Genomic DNA, 19523 nt, shown 5'->3' with positions numbered 1-19523 from the left:
GTGTCCAACTCCTTGCGACCCCATGAATTGCAGCACGCCAGGCCTCCCTGTCCATCACCAACTCCCGGAGTTCACTCAGATTCTTGTCCATTGAATCAGTGATGCCATCCAGCCATCTCATCCTTTGTTGTCCCCTTCTCCTCCTGCCCCCAATCGCTCCCAGCATCAGAGCCTTTTCCAATGAGTCAACTCTTCGCATGAGGTGGCCCAAGTACTGGAGTTTCAGCTTTAGCATCATTCCTTCCAAAGAAATCCCAGGGCTGATCTCCTTCAGAATGGACTGGCTGGATATCCTTGCAGTCCAAGGGACTCTCAAGAGTCTTCTCCAACACCACAGTTCAAGAGCATCAGTTCTTCGGCTCTCAGCCTTCTTCACAGTCCAACTCTCACATCCATACATGACCACAGGAAAAACCATAGCCTTGACTAGACGGACCTTAGTCGGCAAAGTAATGTCTCTGCTTTTGAATGTGCTATCTTAGGTTGGTCATAACTTTTCTTCCAAGGAGTAAGCGTCTTTTAATTTCATGGCTGCACTCACCATCTGCAGTGATTTTGGAGCCCCTCCCCAAAATAAAGTCTGACACTGTTTTCACTGTTTCCCCATCTATTTCCCATGAAGTGATGGGACTGGATGCCATGATCTTCATTTTCTGAATGTTGAGCTTTAAGCCAACTTTTTCACTCTCCATTTTCACTTTCATCAAGAGGCTTTTTAGTTCCTCTTCACTTTCTGCCATAAGGGTGGTGTCATCTGCATATCTGAGGTTATTGATATTTCTCTCGGCTATCTTGATTCCAGCTTGTGTTTCTTCCAGCTCAGCGTTTCTCATGATGTACTCTGCATATAAGTTAAATAAGCAGGGTGACAATATACAGCCTTGACGTACTCCTTTTCCTATTTGAAACCAGTCTGTTGTTCTATGTCCAGTTCTAACTGTTGCTTCCTGACCTGCATACAGATTTCTCAAGAGGCAGGTCAGGTGGTCTGGTATTCCCATCTCTTGAAGAATTTTTCATAGTTTATTGTGATCCACACAGTCAAAGGCTTTGGCATAGTCAATATAGCAGAAATAGATGTTTTTCTGGAACTCTCTTGCTTTTTCCATGATCCAGCGAATGTTGGCAATTTGATCTCTGGTTCCTCTGCCTTTTCTAAAACCAGCAACATCAGGAAGTTCATGGTTCATGTATTGCTGAAGCCTGGCTTTGAGAATTTTGAGCATTACTTTACTAGCATGTGAGATGAGTGCAATTGTGTGGTAGTTTGAGCATTCTTCGGCATTGTCTTTCTTTGGGACTGGAATGAAAGCTGACCTTTTCCAGTCCTGTGGCCACTGCTGAGTTTTCCAAATTTGCTGGCATACTGAGTGCAGCACTTTCACAGCATCATCTTTCAGGATTTGAAATAGCTCAACTGGAATCCCATCACCTCCACTAGCTTTGTTCGTATACATTCTTATAACTAGCACTCTTTTTGCTTAAGTTCAATTCCTATTCTCAAGAAACTTTCACTAATGGCCAATGATGGCTAATAAGTGAAGCCATAAAAGGCTCTTAACTTAGAGATATCTGTCTCCCAAAAGAGTCATTTGAAAAAGGAAGGACAAGAAACATACCAAAAAGTGGTCGAGTCTCTATTCCAGGAAGGATAAAATAACAAAACTTTAGTTTTCATGATGCTTTTCTAGTTGCAAAGCATTTTCACATATACTATGTTTTATATAATACTTTTTATCAATTTTTAATACCAAAGTAAATATAGAAAGATGTTATGGGGAGGGAGGTGGGAGGGGGGTTCATGTTTGGGAATGCATGTAAGAATTAAAGATTTTAAAATTTAAAAAATAAAAAACTAAAACTAAAAAAAAAAAAAAAAAAAAAAAGGAAAATCAGCGAAGCAAAATGTTAAAAATTAAAAACCACCTATATGATCCCAACACCTTGACATAACACTATTGAAATCCTTATTTTTACATTTTCATTCATATATATATGTATATGTGTATGTGTACATATGTATAGACCTTCCCTGGTGGCTCAGACAGTAAAGAATCTGCCTGCAGTACAGGAGACCTGGGTTTGATCCCTGGATCAGAAAGATCCTCTGGAGAAGGGAATGGCTACCCACTCCGGTATTCTTGCCTGGAGAATTCCAAGGACAGAAAAGCCTGGCGGGCCACAGTCTGTGGGGTCACAAAGAATCAGACACAATTGAGCAACTAACACTTTCACTATATAATATATATATGTATATATTCTTTTTTTTAAGTGGATCAGATTGTACAGATTAATTTTTTTTCTGTCCTATTTTCCCACTGAGTAGTCTGTGTCATGAACATTTTGTATCTTCTCCTCTCATGGCATTTAGTAGCTCACGACGCCATGTGCATACTGGCCCGTGTCTATTTTCCCAGGCCTATGTGTTAGACATGATTTCATAGGCATTGAGAATCGTCATGGCTTAGCTCAGATGATACTTTCCAGGTACAGAGGAGTGCTGAATATATTCTAAAACATCCCAATATGATTTCCTCTTTCCAAAATGTGGCTGAAAAACAATCTTATACCGGCTTGCTCCCTTATCTCAATGAAACTTCCTGAAGTGGAGTCCCATGAGATGAAACAGGAAGCTCTTTCTGTTGAATCTGGGCAGCTATGTTCGGTTTCAGTGTGTTAGAAGACATCTGGCTTACTGTTCTAGAAGTCAAAATTCTTACTGAGAAAACCGCTATAATAGGTACAACCAACTTGGTATTTAGCAGATAATGCTTCTCCATGCAAACACTGTTGTTTCCTTTTTCCACAGCAGCCAAAGGAAATGAAGTCTAGTGCTGGAAACAAAGGAAATGAGGTAGGAAATGTTTTCTCCAAAGGCATTTTTCTAGGAAATAATCCTATAATGTATTATTTTTACAAAACTCATGAACAGTATGAAAAGGCAAAAGCTCTTAAACTGCCCTTTGTATTTTTATATAAAATCAAATTCATGTTTCTTTAATTACAAATGTAAAACTTGATAATTGCCAACTGTGTAAGAACTTTTGTTTTAAAAAGAAGAGCACGGAAATTGCATATAACATCCTCCTAAGCAAACAACTGTTAATGTTTTGGTTCACATCATTCTAAACTTTATATGTATACATTACTTTAAATGTATATATATGCACAATGTTTCATAACCTGCTTTCCATCACATAGCAATGTGAAGTGAGCAGTTTTCCATAAACTTACTCTTGGAGGACATGATTTAAAGTGGTTGCATTGTATTGCTGTAATTTCTTTAGTCGGTTCATTAATATAGAATATTATAACATCACTCATTTTCCACAGGTAAGAGGTAAGTCTTTGAACATCATGACCCAGTATGTGAAAATCACAAGTGAAAAACAGTTCTATTACTTTATGGTATCAATTACTTTACTCGTATATCTAAGGTTGGCACTTCAGTGGATGAATCGATTAAAAGAACAAACTGATGCAGCCCAGGTGTTCGAGTTTGTCAGTAAATAATAGAGTTGCCAAATCCTGAATGGGAAGTGGCTTTGGGAATCATCTATCTAGTTGACCTAGATACTAGGGCAATGGCACTCCACTCCAGTACTCTTGCCTGGAAAATCCCATGGACAGAGGAGCCTGGTAGGCTGCAGTTCATGTGGTAGCTAAGAGTGGGGCATGACTGAGCGACTTCACTTTCACTTTTCACTTTCACGCATTGGAGAAGGAAATGGCAACCCACTCCAGTGTTCTTGCCTGGAGAATCCCAGGGACGGGGGAGCCCAGTGGGCTGCTGTCTATGGGATGGCATAGAGTTGGACACGACTGAAGCAACTTAGCAGATACTAGGGCATTTCTCTATCCCCTACGTATTTGGGATAAGAAAACCTGGGCTTGAGTCCATTCTGACAGTGACTGAAAATATGACCCTTGGCAAATGATCTGATAGAGAAATATTTCATTTTTTTCCTCTGAGAGATCGAGTCATAATGCCCAATACTCCATGCTCAGAGAAACTGCATGTGTAAGACCACTTACATGATGCAATTAGAAAGCAATGAGGCTTATTTCTGGTATGGTTGGTATGGATTAAATCTCCTAAATTTAGTGTTACAGCTCTGTGAGAAATTTCTTCAAATTATTTGGAAGAAAATACACTTTATAAATCTAGCATTTGATTACAGCCGATCTAGCCCACCCCGCAAAACCACAAAGACCCATCACAACAGTTTTCATGCTGTACATTTTTCCCTTCCAAGAATTCGTCATTCTCTTACCCATGTCTTAAAGTTCTTTTGCCACTCCACCAAGGATAAGCTAAGCTTTCTTCCCAAGGTACAACCTTGGCTTACAGCAGACTGTCAAACAGGTTTCTCAGCCCAGATACAACAGGAACAAAGCTTTTGAGTTTAAGAATATTCTAATAAACCACACAAATAGGGGGTATTCTTCCCACCTTATAGAAATCCATAAAGGTTTTCTAAACTTCCTAATTAAAACATTAGCACATTACAAATAAAAGTCTGTTTCACAAATCTTGGAATTTTCACCGAAGTTGCAAACAGCATTTCATGCAGTGACCTCTCTGAATAGTATTTACTAAGCACAAGGCTTCCAAACTCTTCTTAAGGAAAACAAATCAAGTGGGAATAAATTAAATAGCTGAATTTTTCAGTACTTTGTCATCTTTGTGAATGTAAAATCAGAATCTACTTGAATTTCTCTAGAGACAGAGATCTAAGTAAATCATCTTCCACTATAGAAAAACAATGTCTCATTAACACTGCCTATTTATCTCATTTTGAATTTATTTCCTCTCATTTTCTGATTAATAACAAAATCATGCAGTTATATCAGAATGATTTTCTTTTTTCCCCCCCAAGTTTGCTGGAACTGGATAATTTTATTTTAAGTTGTTCTTTGAGCTCCCCCTGTTGACAGAATTTTAATATGACTCCTCGGTACATTCAAAATAAACCATAGACTTGAATGCTGTTGTATGTGCTATAGGAACCACTGAAAAGTCACACAATATATGCAGTGGACTCAGAAAGATGAGACGGGAGTCAGGAGCTTGGCCAAACTTAGGGGTGACAAAAGGAAAGTCAGGGAAGAGTGGGGGAGGATCTGGTGATTAAGTGGGATTCACAAAGTCATGGGGCCAGGAATTGCAGTAACCAAAATTTAGAGAGAATGGGAAGCCAGGATGTTATAACCTCATTTTCAAATTTCAAACAGTAGCTGTTGCTTATCGCTTATCTATGTACCTGCAGCAGGAGTTCATAGCCTGATAAGAACTTACTTGACAAATCCTTGTGTGGCATTTACTCTGTATCGCACTGTCTAATAGCTTTGCTGGCATTGACTGATGTAACTGACTCAACAATGCCAGGAGGTAGAGCCATCGGCAGTGCTATTTCCACTACTGTACCAATGTGCGCAGGAGCAGCGAGAGTTTTCTTGGGAAGCATGATTTTAAATTCTTCTAAACTTTGTAAGGATTCTGGTGCGAGGTAGCTACATGATTTAGTGTCATTCTTATTTTGGCCAGGGAAACTGAGGCACTGAGTGCTCGGGCTTAGACTCAAACCTCAGCAATCTGGCTCCTGGGTCCATGCTTTTGGCCACTGTGCCACGCTGCCTCTGGAGTCACAAAACCTTCCCTGGGAGAGGCTGTGATGGTTGACATTCGCTTTGACCTCTTTAGCTCATCACACTCACTCATACACCCACACACACATACCCACACACATGCACAGAGGCCATGATGGTTGTCACTCCACTTTGACCTCTTATCACACACACACACATACATAGAGGCCATGATGGTTGTCACTCTGCTTTGACCTCTTTATATCATCACACACACACACACACATGCACACACAGAGGCCATGATGGTTGTCACTCTGCTTTGACCCCTTTATCTCATCACACACACATACACACACACACTTGCTGGGATTCCTATAAGAAAGATCTCTGCAGGTTTGTGGAGAGCATCTCATTCTTTCCTCTGTTTAAGCTACTGTTTTCCTCACTTTACCCACCTGCTCAGAAATCATGTAGCTGCCTCACACCAGAATCCTTACAAAGTTTAGAAGAATTTAAAATCATGCTTCCCAAGAAAACTCTCGCTGCTCCTGTGTCTCCTGTGCACATTGGTACAGTAGTGGAAATAGCACTGCCGATAGCTCTGCCTCTTACAGGCAGCTGACCTTACACCAGCTCTTTACCTCACTAACTCCCAACTTCCTTAACTATAAAATGGTTTCATGTTCATCTGCACTTCATAGGGTAGTTGTGAGGACCAAACAAGATGAAGTGTGTGAGAGTCAACTGCAGTGTGCTGTGCAGCTGTCTGCCATGGGCTTCTTGATCAGCCCTCCAGGCTGCCCTCTCTGTAACAGGTGCAGAAATGACTCTAAAGGTGGTTCCTGGCTTAGGATAAACTACGAATCCGTAACATCCCTTCTCTGCCCACCTGCCAGGTGCTCTGCTGGAAACATTCCCTTTAAGGGCCACTGAGCATGTTCCTCTTCTGGGTCCAGGTCCATGAAACCTCAGACGACTATGTACACCCCTTTTATAGGCTTGCATGTCTACTCCCAATGCCTGCTGCCCTACAACTTCCCCAACTTTGGTCCTCCTCTCCTACTTTAGAGAGGTTAGATTGAATACTCATTAAATGATTGAGAACATGCCGTGACAGTTTCCTCAAGCCTGCCAATCCAAACCTCTTTAGAACGTCAGCGCCCCCTGGCGTTTGACTCTGAGATTATCTGGGAAGAAGTGAACTTCGGGATGCGCAGGGGCTCCTGTCAGGAGCACTGGGTGAAAGAAGGAAGTTACTCTAGACCCATGCTGTCCCTAGAAGGCTAGGAAGACCAGCGAAGTCCCCTCTTTGGTTTTGGTTTGGTGAGCGGTGGAGCTCTGGACTTTCCACCCCTATTTCAATCAATCAGCCCTATTTTAAGTATTTTACAGATAGGGGTCCAGGTGGGAAATTTACTTCTAAGAACATGTTCCAGGGTTAAAAAAAAAGATTTTAGAACCATTAGACTACACAATGTCTGAAACTCCTTTGACAGAGATTCTATAATCCTCAGAAGTGCAGCAGAGAATCAGGTAATTTTTCAAAATGCATTTAATTTAAAAGATTTGCTTTGGAATGAGGAATCTGTTGACATGCTGTCACAAATTCAAGGTTTTCAATTACTGCTTCTTTCTCCCACCTTTGTTTTTTCCTTGCAATAATCATGCTGAAGATAAGAATCCATCATCTGCAAGTTGCCAAACTTGGTGAAAGCTTCAGTCTATCTCTATAAAATAAACATTCCCAGGAAGCAGCCTTCCCTGGAGGTCCTAAGATCTGGCTTGAGAGTGATTGTTGAAATGGCAGAAACTATTTGAACAGGGAGGCTGAAATTGCAGTCTCTTGAGTTTGTTCTGTCAGTAGGCTTTAACTGATAAATGACAGTTTTAGCAACAGACTGAGGTGTTAGGTAATTTTGTTTATGTGGTGGAAAGTCATGAAGCACAAAGAAGCTATTAGTAAAGCCTGGCTGACTTGAGTTTCATTTAACAAAATAGCCAAACAGATGTTCTTTCAAGGTTCAGTGTTCTCAAACACAGATCCACCACTCATACTCCAACTGGCTCAAGCATTTTCACAGGAAGTCGATTGCCTTCTGAACTAATTTAAGTAGTTGCAATGCTTTTTAAAGACAAAGACTGGTGCACAAATAACACTAGAAACATAGATTTTTTTGGGGGCAATATCTTCCATACATTCCCTTTATTTTATGGATTGAGAATTAGTTGTTGCTTTACATTTATTTCCTATGATTCTGTGATTAAGATCTCTCTCTCATATGACTGTACCATTTTTTCCCCTCTTTTTATTGTTTCCCAGGATCTAGGCCAGGGTCTAACGTATGATAGGGACTCAGCAAATACTCATTAAGCGAATGGATTATTGCAGTTGTTTTCTATTCCACATAGTTTTCCATGTGCAACATTATCATAGATTATGGCTTGTTAAGAGATGAGCAAGATAAACAACAATGTCCTATTCTATTGGGGACTTCCCAGGTGGTGCAGTGGTAAAGAACCTGCCTGCCAATGCAGGAGACATAAGAGACATGGGTTCAATCCCTGAGTCAGGAAGATCCCCTGGAAAAGGCCATGGTAACCCACTCCAGCATTCTTGCCTGGAGAATCCTATGGACAGAGGAGCTTGGCTGGCTATAGTCCATAGGGTTGCAAAGAGTTGGACATGACTGAAGTGACTTAGCATGCATGCACAGAGGTAACAAAAAGAATATGGTGACATCTATACCTGCCTTTCATTAGGTTCCATATATTTTCCTAGGTGGAGCCCTGGTCAGGTTGTTTAGCCAGTTTTTCACTTTCTTAGTAGATTATCCAGTGAGTATTTTTCTTTAAAAGTGCCATACAGTCAATCCAGTTATATCATCAATGTCATTAATATAAATATCATAACTATGGATATTTTAAATCTCTAATCATCTCAGATGGTTGAAATGGCTTTTAATACAAACATTAATGGTACATCTTATCTATGATATTTTCAGTCTGTAAGGAATGGACCCTGGGAATGTGAGATTGAATAGTGTCTCTAGCTTGGACTGCACTGATAAAATAATAAAGACTATGACTGGTGGCCATGCAAGCTTGGAAAGCTAATGACACTGTCTTCTGTCAGAGCTGCTTTCCTCCAGTCCCGTATATTGTTGATAGACATGTTGAAGCTGATGTCAGCTTCTTTGTTGAACTGCATTCTAAATGTACCTCACAGTTGCATCAAAAGTTTAAAGCAAACACTGGAAATTAGTTTGAATCCCTATGTAAACCTCTCACCATCCACATTATAGTTTAACAAAGTAATATTTAAAGTACAGAGTCTTGTTCCAAAGTTAATGGAAAACCCTGTGTGTCACTGCTCTGCAGAGCCCTGATTTCTCACACTTTGAGAGACTCTTGCCACTTGGACTAGTGAGCACACAAGTGCCATAACCCAAAGGTGTGAGGGAATTATATCCATGATGAATTGTTATTATACACACACACACACACACACACACACATATTTAATTACACAAATTAAACTGCAGAGATTAGAATGAAGGAGGGATAAGAAATCCAAAGCCTCCCTTCGGCAGTCCTCCCACTGTGGCCCTCCCCAGAGAGAGAGATGTCTGGGTAGTCAAGGCCATGTGCTCACTAGAGCCCAGGGCTTCAGGATTCCCAGCCCAGAAGACCTCAAGCCCACTTTCAGGGCTGTACAAGGCCTTTTCCCCAGGTCTGCTCTCTCAAGCACAGTTGAAACCGTCAGTGCCAGGCATGAGGAGAGGCCTCAGGGCCACACTCGTCAGGTCAGCCCCCCACAGAGGAAGAAGAAAGAAGGATGGGAGTGGTCCCAGAAGGTCATGCTCTCCCCAGGCCAGCATATTTCAGCAGGACTTTGAGGAGTTAAAACCTGGCCAATTAGGTCATGTGAAAGCTTAGCTGTTGAGGCAGGAGACTAGCCCATATTTTAACATTTGTTAACTTGATTTATAAAGGCTAAATATTTAGACATATGGTATGTGGTCCCCCTCTGTGTGCTTGCCGCAGGCCTCTCAAATGTTCTGTTCAAATGTACAAACACAGGCTTGTATCCTTTCCACCACTGAACTCAGTGAGAATCTGAGTGGCACCCGTTAGTGACCATGGGCTTGTGGATTCTTCTGTTGTCTCACTTTGCATAGTGTAAACACCTCCTCCCAGAGGGCAGTGAGATTTTCTGTTGTTTTAAAAAAAATGTGGTTTCTATTCAACTTGGTGCCTAAAGATGACCATTTCATCTCATGGTCAATCAAAGGAAGAACAATTTAGTTCTACATAATGAGTAAATTGGGGGAGGGGGCTGGTTGTTTGGTGAGTTTGGAGTAATTTTAGGGGTGGTCTAAGAGAATTTTCAAAAGAACTTTCAGTAACATAACTTTCTACTAATCTGTAAGAAGCAGTCTCACTGAGTCAATCTAACCACCTCCGGGAACTGGAAGGTACCACAATGCTCTGGCCCAAGGGAAAGAGGAGTTTTTCTCAGTAACAAATCCTATTTTAACATCCCTCCTGGTAGGCTGCAGTCCATGGGGTTGCTAAGAGTTGGACACGACTGAACGACTTCGCTTTCACTTTCCACTTTCATGCATTGGAGAAGGAAATGGCAACCCCCTCCAGTGTTCTTGCCTGGAGAATCCCAGGGACGGGGAAGTCTGATGGGCTGCCGTCTATGGGATTGCATACGACTGAAGCGACTTAGCAGCAGCAGCAGCATTATCAATAAAATCTTCCTCTTGTAGTTGTCATTCATATCATCATATTAGAACTTTTTTTAAAATTTAACACAAAAGGACTCCAGCTTGTTATTAACTATATTCAGTAGAAGAGCTCCCTTTCAGAGCTGACTCAGCCACCCACAACCCCACCCTGACTTTTCTAATCTAGGTAATTCCACTTCTGCTCATATGTTCCCACAGGACTTATTTTTTAAATCGTTTAAGCTTTCTATATCATCTCCAATTTTTCTACATCCCTTTTGAGACTAAACATAATGTGGATACATCATATTGAGAATAATTGCCTCATAAATTCCACCTGGGGTTCTTGTTAAAATGCAGAATCTGGTTCAGTGGGCCTGGAAAGAGGCCAGAGAAGCTGTTTTTCTAACAAGCTCTTAGATGATGACAGTACTGCTGGTTCTGGCATACAGCAAGTTTCTGTCAGATTTCATCCTGGGAAAAACAGCAATTTTTGTCCCACTCCTTCCCACTCCAAACCCACTCCTCGGAGGTGATCACTTTTTGAGTTCTAAATATTATGTGAGGATCATACTGATATTTCTTAATATTTTTATTTTATATACTTCTGAATTATTCCTAGAAAAAGATTAAGCCGTGGCTCTCTTTTTTAAAAACTTTTTATTCTATACTGCAGTATGATTGATTAGGGGCTTCCCTGCTGGCTCAGATGGTGAAAGCATCTGCCTGCAGTACAGGGGACCTGGATTCGATCCCTGAGTGTTGTGTGTTAGTTTCAGGTGTACAGCAAAATGACTCAGTTATACATATACATGTATCTATTTTTTTTCAAATTCTTTTCCTGTTTAGGTGGTTATGTAATATTGAGCAGAGTTCCCTGTTCTGTACAGTAGGTCCTTGATGGTTATCTATTTTTAATTAATCTATAGCTCTTATATACCAGCTCTTCATACACATGAATTTTACCCATTTTTTACAATATTATTGTATAGCATTTAGTTTATTTAATATATTCAGTATTTGGGGTTACATTAGTAACAGGTAGATAAAACAAATTGATTAAGTAAAACATCTGAGGCAACTAATAAGTCCAGGAAAAACTAAAAATAATATAAGAATGGAAATACAATCATACTGTTACATGGTTCAGCTGTTAACATTTTTTTTTATAATCATAGTAATGCAAGCACTGGATGTATTAACTAACCAAAACCCACAGGGTCAGGGAAGTTGGGAACCTCATTGCCTAGGCTGAGGCTAGTAACTACGCCTCCTGTTCAGCCCTCACTCTCCAGCTTCTGGGGGCTCAGTGCTTCCACCCCTGGTTCTGAAACACACAGCCCCTAACTGCCACCCTCACTCCAGACTCCCCTAGCTTTCACTCCCAGACCTAGGCTACAGTTTTATTTTATTGGAAAGTAAACAAAACCCCAGTTGTTACTTTATTGAAGTTTCTGGAAGAAGCTGAGGAAAGTACGTATTTTTCCCACTTAACCATGTTTAACCCTGTTTGATATTGCTTTTAAAAAATCCATTATGATACTGACTTGTTTTTGTTATAGCTACACACATCTGGCTTTCTTTTGTTAATAGTTGATAAGTCAAAAGGACAAATTTCCAAAAGTAAAAATAAAGAGCAACTTATCTGGATTTCAACTGATGAAAATATGCTGGAATTGTTGAAGCTAGAAATTGTTTTGGAAACAATATCATTCGTTTGTGTAAAGGAAGATTTCTCAAACTCTGTATATCCTTTAACTTTTTAAAATAAGGAATGTTCCATAACAGAAGATGTTTGAGGGTATTTTATACTTTATACTTTAAAAAGTTGTTAGTTTTTATAAAAGCACATCTAATAATAGGTAACAACTATACACATTTGTAGAAGGCTTCCCAGTTGGCACTAGTGGTAAAGAACCTACCTGTCAATGCAGGAGACATAAGAGACACAGGTTCAATCCCTGGGTGGGGAAGATCCCCTGGAGGAGGACATGGCAACCCTCTCCAGTATTCTTGCCTAGAGAATTCCCATAGACAGAGGAGCCTGGCGGGCTACAGTCCGTACATAGAGTGGCAGAGAGTCACTTGGCACACATGCGTATGCATTTGTAAGATAACAATTTATTTCTTTCCCCCTTAGGGCTGTCACATGGTTACTGAGGAGCTTCATTCCATAACATTTGAGACACAGATCTGCCTCTATGGACTGACCATAGATTTGGAGGTAGGTGTTTAAAGGAACATTTAGTATTTACTAATAACATTTTCAGGAATTGGTCAATATTTGAAGATGAAAACTCAATATTTTCTAGGTTTTAGTACATTCCTTATTCATTATTTTTGTTGTAATTTAGGAAACCAATATGTGAAATATTCACTCATTAGTCAACATATATTATTCTGATTAAGTATAAATGATAAGGGAATTCCCTGATTGTCCAGTGTTTAGGACTCTACACTCTTATTGCCAAGGGCCCAGGTTTGTTTCCTGGTCAGCGAACTAAGATCTCACAAGCTATGTGGTATGGCCAAAAAATAATTTTTAAATTATATATATATATAAATGATAAAACCTCAGTCATTATAATTCAATACATATTGAATAATTTGTTGCTGAGACTGTATACTTGTTTGTTTTCTGGGATTCCCAGAGTCGCAGATACTCAGTGGAAAGCTTAAAGAGAAATAAATATACTTGAACCATGTCATGTACGATTTCAAAATTTTAATTTGTACATAAAATTGCCTCAGAAGAAAGGTATTTATAGGGTGATGAGCAAAGACCAATGATAGGAACATTAATAGCACATTGCTTTGATTCTCTGACAACAATCACCATTGAATTCAAAGAAGTTATCAAGAAATGGGGAATTAAATTGAACACAATTAACAATGAGCTCCTTGAAGGCAGGATATCACACCTTTATCCTTCCATTACCAGTGCCCGGCACTGTGCTGACATATAACAGATGCTCAACATTTGTTGAGCAAATGAATGAATGAGTGCGTGAATGGATAAACACAACTTCATCCACCTGAATATGGTCCTATTTGTAGAACAGATTATCTTAGCATTCTGCCTTCACTCTTTTATCTTAATGAATGTGAACATATTTATAAAATTTTCCAGAGGTTCCTTCATCCCTTTTCCCTAAATGTCTGCTTCCATGAGCTGTTGAGTTCCTCAAGTGGGCATTTCACTGTCTACAAACAATATAACTTCTGTTAATGCGAAGGGACTAATGTAAGTTGATTAGTTTCCCAGATGAATCTGTGAAGCCTGTTTGTTCCATAAGGTTGAAAAGGTTAGCACCAACAGCACTAAGCTGAGTGCTATGACAATAGAGGCAGCGGCTCTATCTCCCATAGTGTTTTGTATTCCAAGGTCATGCACCTCTCCCTCTAAAACCCCCATATCTGATACTGACATTAATGAGCTGTTAGATCATAATTTGAATATATTAATCCATTCCAGAGATAAATTTTAAATTAGATTCTTTGATGTAACTTATTAAGAAAGTTGCTAAGTCAATACAAGCTCTAGTTAGTTATATTTTAGGCAGTACATGATATAAGAAAGTTAAAAATATCTACATAATATCAGGGAAGATATTGGAGCCGACTGACCAAGCACTCTGAAAGGATCCCTATTTTTATTGCTTCTTTGCTCCCTGTAGTTTGACTCATGTATGCTCAGATGGTTCCATTGCCTTCATGAATCATTTTAGTACCAAAGCAGTGTAGACACCAGGATTGGAGGAGTGGGGTTGACTTGAGACGGCCCTTTAGGGGAAAGACCCAAGTATAAAATCAATGTAAGATGCTACTACCTGTAATAACTGTGCCTTTCTTTCAAAAAAAAACCAGACCTGCTCATTACCTGTGGTGATGATTTCCAACGTCAGTCAGTTACCTAATGCTTGGGCAGCCATCATTTGGTACAATGTGTCAACCAACGATTCCCAGGTAGAGACCCTATACTTGTTTCTCCCCCTTTAATTCCATTTGGTTTGTTTTATGGTCAACAAAATCCATGTGCCCCAAAAGGTATGTGTATATGTGTGTGTATAAATTTTGGCATATGTTTGTGGGTTGTTTATTTCAAAACTCCAATATATTCAGTTGTGTGATTCCTCTCTTGTGTCATATTTAAAATAACATATTCTGATATACTTGGACCATGAGAGAGTTCTGGCTAGCAGAAGTGACATACAGTTCTTTATTTCTGAGGTCTGGTCAGTTCCCAACTCTGTGCATCACAGAGGGTTCTAGGGACATCCAGCTGCTCTGTTCACTGGACTCTGGAGAATCCCTTCTCCAAAATTTGAGGTCTGACTGCTGTGTTTACCTCCTCAACTACTTCTGGCCACACCCTCTCCACACTGGCTCTTCCACAAAGGTCGAGAATTGGTTTCAAATAAGTGACTAGCATTTTCACCAATCTCACCTAACAACACTGCAGATTTTCAAGTTGATTATAGATTTAAATCCATTCTAGGCTCAAATTGGCTTCTAATGCCATCTGGTGGTTATTTAAGATATGGATGAAAAATTGGTCTCAAGTTTCAAAGGAAGTAGAGAGTAGAAGCACTTCTTACAAGAGCTTCTATTAAGACCACCAAGGCAGGGCATGGCAAAAAAGATGAGTCAGGATTTCCCTCCATTCTCTCTTAACAAAACCCCAGTGTGTTGTCCTGGAAACCACCAAGGTCTAGAGAAAATAGATCAGATGTAAACAACTATTTCTTCTTGATGCAAAGTAAATGTGCCTTTCAAAGGGAAGAATTTGTCTACCTCAGGTCCTAGCAGTAGGAATAGTCATAATGAGTCAGCTCCAAGCATTCCCTCCCTTTTGTCTAATGTGCTTAATAAGAAAACAGCATAGAAAATGCCTCAGCCTTGTAACTTCTCATCCTCTGGTGACCTGCATCTGAGTCAGATTAACTGCAGAGAGGAAGGCTGTGCAGAGTGTCCTGTGCCTTGCTTCCTCTCAGCCTGCAGTGAGAAGAACAGAACTCTTTAGAAAAGTTCGTCACTCAGTCCGACTCTTCCCAACCCTGTGGACCATAGTACACCAGGCTTCTACATCACCAACTGCCAGAGCTCACTCAAACTAACTCATGTCCATTGAGTCGGTGATGCCTTTCAACTATCTCATCCTCTGTCATCCCCTTCTCCTCCTGCCTTCAATCTTTCCCAGCATCAGGGTGTTTTCCAGTGAGTCAGTTCTTCGCATCAGGTGGCCAAAGTAGTGGAGTTTCAGTTTCAGCATCAGTTCTTCTAATGAATATTCAGGACTGATTTCCTTTAGGATGGACTGGTTGGATCTCCTTGCCGTCCAAGAGATTCTCAAGAGTCTTCTCCAATATTATAGTTCAAAAGTATCAATTCTTTGGTGCTCAGCTTTCTTTATGGTTGAACTCTCACATCTGTTCATGACTACTGGAAAAACCTTAGCTTTGACTAGATGGACCTTTGTTGGCAAAGTAACGTCTCTGCTTTTTAATATGTTGTCTAGGTTGGTCATAGCTTTTCTTCCAAGGAGCAAGTGCTTTTAATTTGCAGTGATTTTGGAGCCCCAAAAATAAAGTCTGACACTGTTTCCATTGTTTCCCCATCTATTTGCCATGAAGTGATGGGACCAGATGCCATGACTTTAAAATCATTTTCTGAATGTGGAGTTTTAAGCCAATTTTTTCACTGTCCTCTTTCACTTTCATCAAGAGGTGCTTTAGTTCTTCTTCGCTTTCTGCCATAAGGGTGGTGTCATCTGCATATCTGAGTTTATTGATATTTCTCCCAAAGTTATTTCTAGAATATTTCTGAAAAGTTACCTGGTCTGTAAAGTCAATAACAGCCAACACTTCTGAGATTTAATGTCTCCATTAGAAACTACACATTTAGAATGTTTCATCCAATTCCAGGATATAAGAAGGAGATGGACTAGCCTCAGAGTGCAGTGCCACCACCCTTAGCTTTCTTCAGCATCCTTCTTCTATGAGAAAGCCACCAAAGATGTCTGCTTTAGCATCTCAGATTCTGCTCTAGTTTTAGATGAGGAACCTGGAGATGTATTTCATATACAGCTCCTAACATGTAAATGCACAGCCAGCTTACAGAGTTCAGCATAACAGCTAACTCTGGCTTCTCTTAACTATTCCGCTTCAAAACCTAAGCACCTAGATCTTAATTATGTTCTATGCATTTTGGTCATTTGTCCAGATATAATCATCATGTTCAAGGAAATTCTTTCTCTCTACTCTTCCCTCTCCTGTCTCTCACTCCTTCTTACAGAATGCCATGTCTTCTTTTATTCCCACCTTCTGAAGTCTCTTGAATTGGTTTCTTTTCTTGCTGCCCAGCTTGGTTCATGTCTGCCAAAGGCCTTCTCCCCATATTGCAAAGGATTTCTTAATTCCTCCCCCACCTTCTTCCTTAAAATATCTTTCTTGGCTTTCTCACCTTCTCCTTTCCAGTAATCTGAGGTGAAGTCTTCTGTTCTGCCATTGTTGACCCAGTTGCTGTTATACACAGTTGATCTTTTGCAGTTAATCATACAAAAGATCCTCTTGTCTAGAACAATATTACAAAAGAGAATCCTAAAACAGGAGTCCCAAGTTAACTATGAATTCATATTATAGGATTCCCTTCCTTAGCCTGGGACTTAACTATTTTTGTGCTTTGGATGCTTCTTCTGATCAAGATATAACTTGTATTAAACCAGAAGGCAATGGCAGCCCACTCCAGTACTCTTGCCTGAAAAATCCCATGGACGGAGGAGCCCGGTAGGCTGCAGTCCATGGGATCACTAGGAGTCGGACACGACTGAGTGACTTCACTTTCACTTTTCACTTTCATGCATTGGAGAAGGAAATGGCAGCCCACTCCAGTATTCTTGCCTGGAGGATCCCAGGGACAGGGGAGCCTGGTGGGCTGCCGTCTATGGGGTCGCACAGAGTCGGACACGGCTGAAGTGACTTAGCAGCAGCAACCCATGATAAACCACTTAAATATCATGATACAAGTTTGGTTTAAGATTGATATTATTTCAGGGGACTTCCCTCGTCCAGTGGTCCAATGGTTAAGAATCCACCTGCCAATGCCGGGGACACAGGATTGATCCGTGGTCTGGGAACTAAGATCTCATATGCTTTGAGGCAACTGAGCCTGTGAACCACAACTGCTGAAGCCTGTGTGCCACAACTAGAGAGCAGCCCCTGTTCACAACTAGAGAAAGACTACTTGCAGCAACTAAGAGCCCACGTGCTGCAATGAAGACCCAGCACAGCCAAAAATAAATATTTTTTAAAAGATTAATATTATTTCAGAAGAGAGTATCTGTTTAGTTATTTGTTGGACAGTGTTAAGTACTTGTATGAGTTGATTGATAGTCTATAGTCCAGGGAAAGTTAAAGAGCTGCCCAATGATTTCCTTTAGGGATAAGATAGAACCATATATTACATTAGACTCAAAGAACCAGGAACTCTTTAGAAAAAGACAAAATCAGTCTTAATTTAAAAGCACAACAGAGATGAGACAATAGATTTGTATTGTTAACTTAGGTTAACCTGAAAAGTTTGAATCAGGAACCTTATATATTGAGCTGCAATTAATCACATTCAGTGTGATTAATACATACAATCATCAATACAACTCTGTTTCAGAACTTGGTTTTCTTTAATAATCCTCCATCTGCCACTTTGAGTCAACTCCTGGAAGTGATGAGCTGGCAGTTTTCATCATATGTTGGTCGTGGCCTGAACTCAGATCAGCTCAACATGCTGGCCGAGAAGCTAACAGGTAAGAGCTGGCATATATGGAGGACTTGCCCCTGTTTCTGGTACTCAAGAGTTTTAAAGAATGAGGGTGATATTACTATTAATAATAATAATGCTCATCACAATTTATTGAGTGCCTACTATATTGCTGGATATAGGGCTAAATGCTACATTTTCCTTCTCACAGAAATTCCTTAAGGCAGAATATTGAGGATAACTCATTATTCTATTGTTTATATTATATCCATTCTACATGAAGATACCTAAGCTCAGAGGTTAAATGACTTGCCACAGGTATTACGTAGTAAAAACAAGATGCAGGCCAGGACTGTCCAGTTCTAAAGTACCTTCCTTTCTACTTGGCACTCCAGTCTCTAAGATATTCTTATGCCATTTCCACTGAATGTACTGTGAAGCCTTAATGGTGCCTTGATCTTTCATATTAATATTACAGTGGTTATTAACCAACTGGAAAACAGCTGATCCCAGGGTCAGGAAATTTATTTGAAATTTAAAAATCTACCCAAAGTGAAAGTGAAAGTGGTAGTCACTGAGTCATGTCTGACTCTGGGATCCCATGGACTGTATCCTCTATTTATGGATTTTTCTAGGCAAGAATACTGGAGTGGGTAGCCACTTCCTTCTCCAGGAGATCTTCCCAACCCAGGGATGGAACCCTGGGTCTCCTGCATTGCAGGCAGATTCTTTACCATCTGAGCCACCAGGGAAGTGCCTGGTCATAGTTAATTCTTCATAGCAGGAAAATTTCAGTTTTGACGACTATGTCTAAAGTTTGCAAAGTAGTTATTGGTACTCCATATAGTGACTACAGTGTAAGTTTTTTCTAAAAGAATTTTAGAAAAATTTTTGACAAACCTAGGGTGAACACATTTAGCACCAAGAAAATAGTTAAAATTGAATTTGTATACATTTCTAATTGAAGTACAGCCAAAGATCTATTTGATTAGCAGCAGTGAGTTGTGTGTGATTTGGATAAACTTGACTTAAAAGGAATGCTGGGTTGCCCTTGGATCTACTATCTGAGCACTTGATGTTTAAATAAATTGGGAATATTACAAAATTTACTTAATGTGAATATTGTTTTTGATCCTATTTAATTCATAAACCACACTAGTAGGCATTCAATAAATATTTGTTAATGAGTGAATAAAGCTTTTAAATATATAGTATAAATAGCAGCCATATTTTTTCAGATCTTCATCAAATTATTCTTATAATTTCCTTCAATTTTAGACAGAAATTCTTTTTTCATTGCCCTGGGTCGGAAGTCAGCAGTGGTTCCTTATTGCTAAATGGATCTCTAGTTCATTCTTTTCTTGATAATATTCAAGACTCTTGGCAATCTGGCTTTCACAGATTTATTTTATAATGTTTATTTACCAACATTAGGCTGCTCTT

The 19523-nt window shown here is 39.8% G+C and overlaps 1 protein-coding gene across 3 annotated transcripts in view; it reads left to right on the top strand.

Moving 5' to 3' along the window:
* Window positions 1–19523, top strand: part of STAT4 (signal transducer and activator of transcription 4) — a 105117-nt gene that overhangs the window by 76299 nt on the left and 9295 nt on the right. For 2 of the 3 annotated variants that reach the window (XM_069577889.1, XM_069577888.1), the window contains exons 14-17: window positions 2810–2854; window positions 12466–12549; window positions 14193–14291; window positions 17991–18126. In XM_069577889.1, the coding sequence (XP_069433990.1) occupies window positions 2810–2854; window positions 12466–12549; window positions 14193–14291; window positions 17991–18126 (364 nt within the window). The remainder of the gene's footprint in view (window positions 1–2809; window positions 2855–12465; window positions 12550–14192; window positions 14292–17990; window positions 18127–19523) is intronic. The other variant, XM_069577890.1, reaches the window with a different exon arrangement.

Source organism: Ovis canadensis, chromosome 2, assembly GCF_042477335.2.
Source record: "Ovis canadensis isolate MfBH-ARS-UI-01 breed Bighorn chromosome 2, ARS-UI_OviCan_v2, whole genome shotgun sequence".
Taxonomy (NCBI): domain Eukaryota; kingdom Metazoa; phylum Chordata; class Mammalia; order Artiodactyla; family Bovidae; genus Ovis; species Ovis canadensis.
The sequence above is the reverse complement of the archived record's forward strand: the minus strand, read 5'-3'. Positions and strand labels throughout refer to the sequence as shown.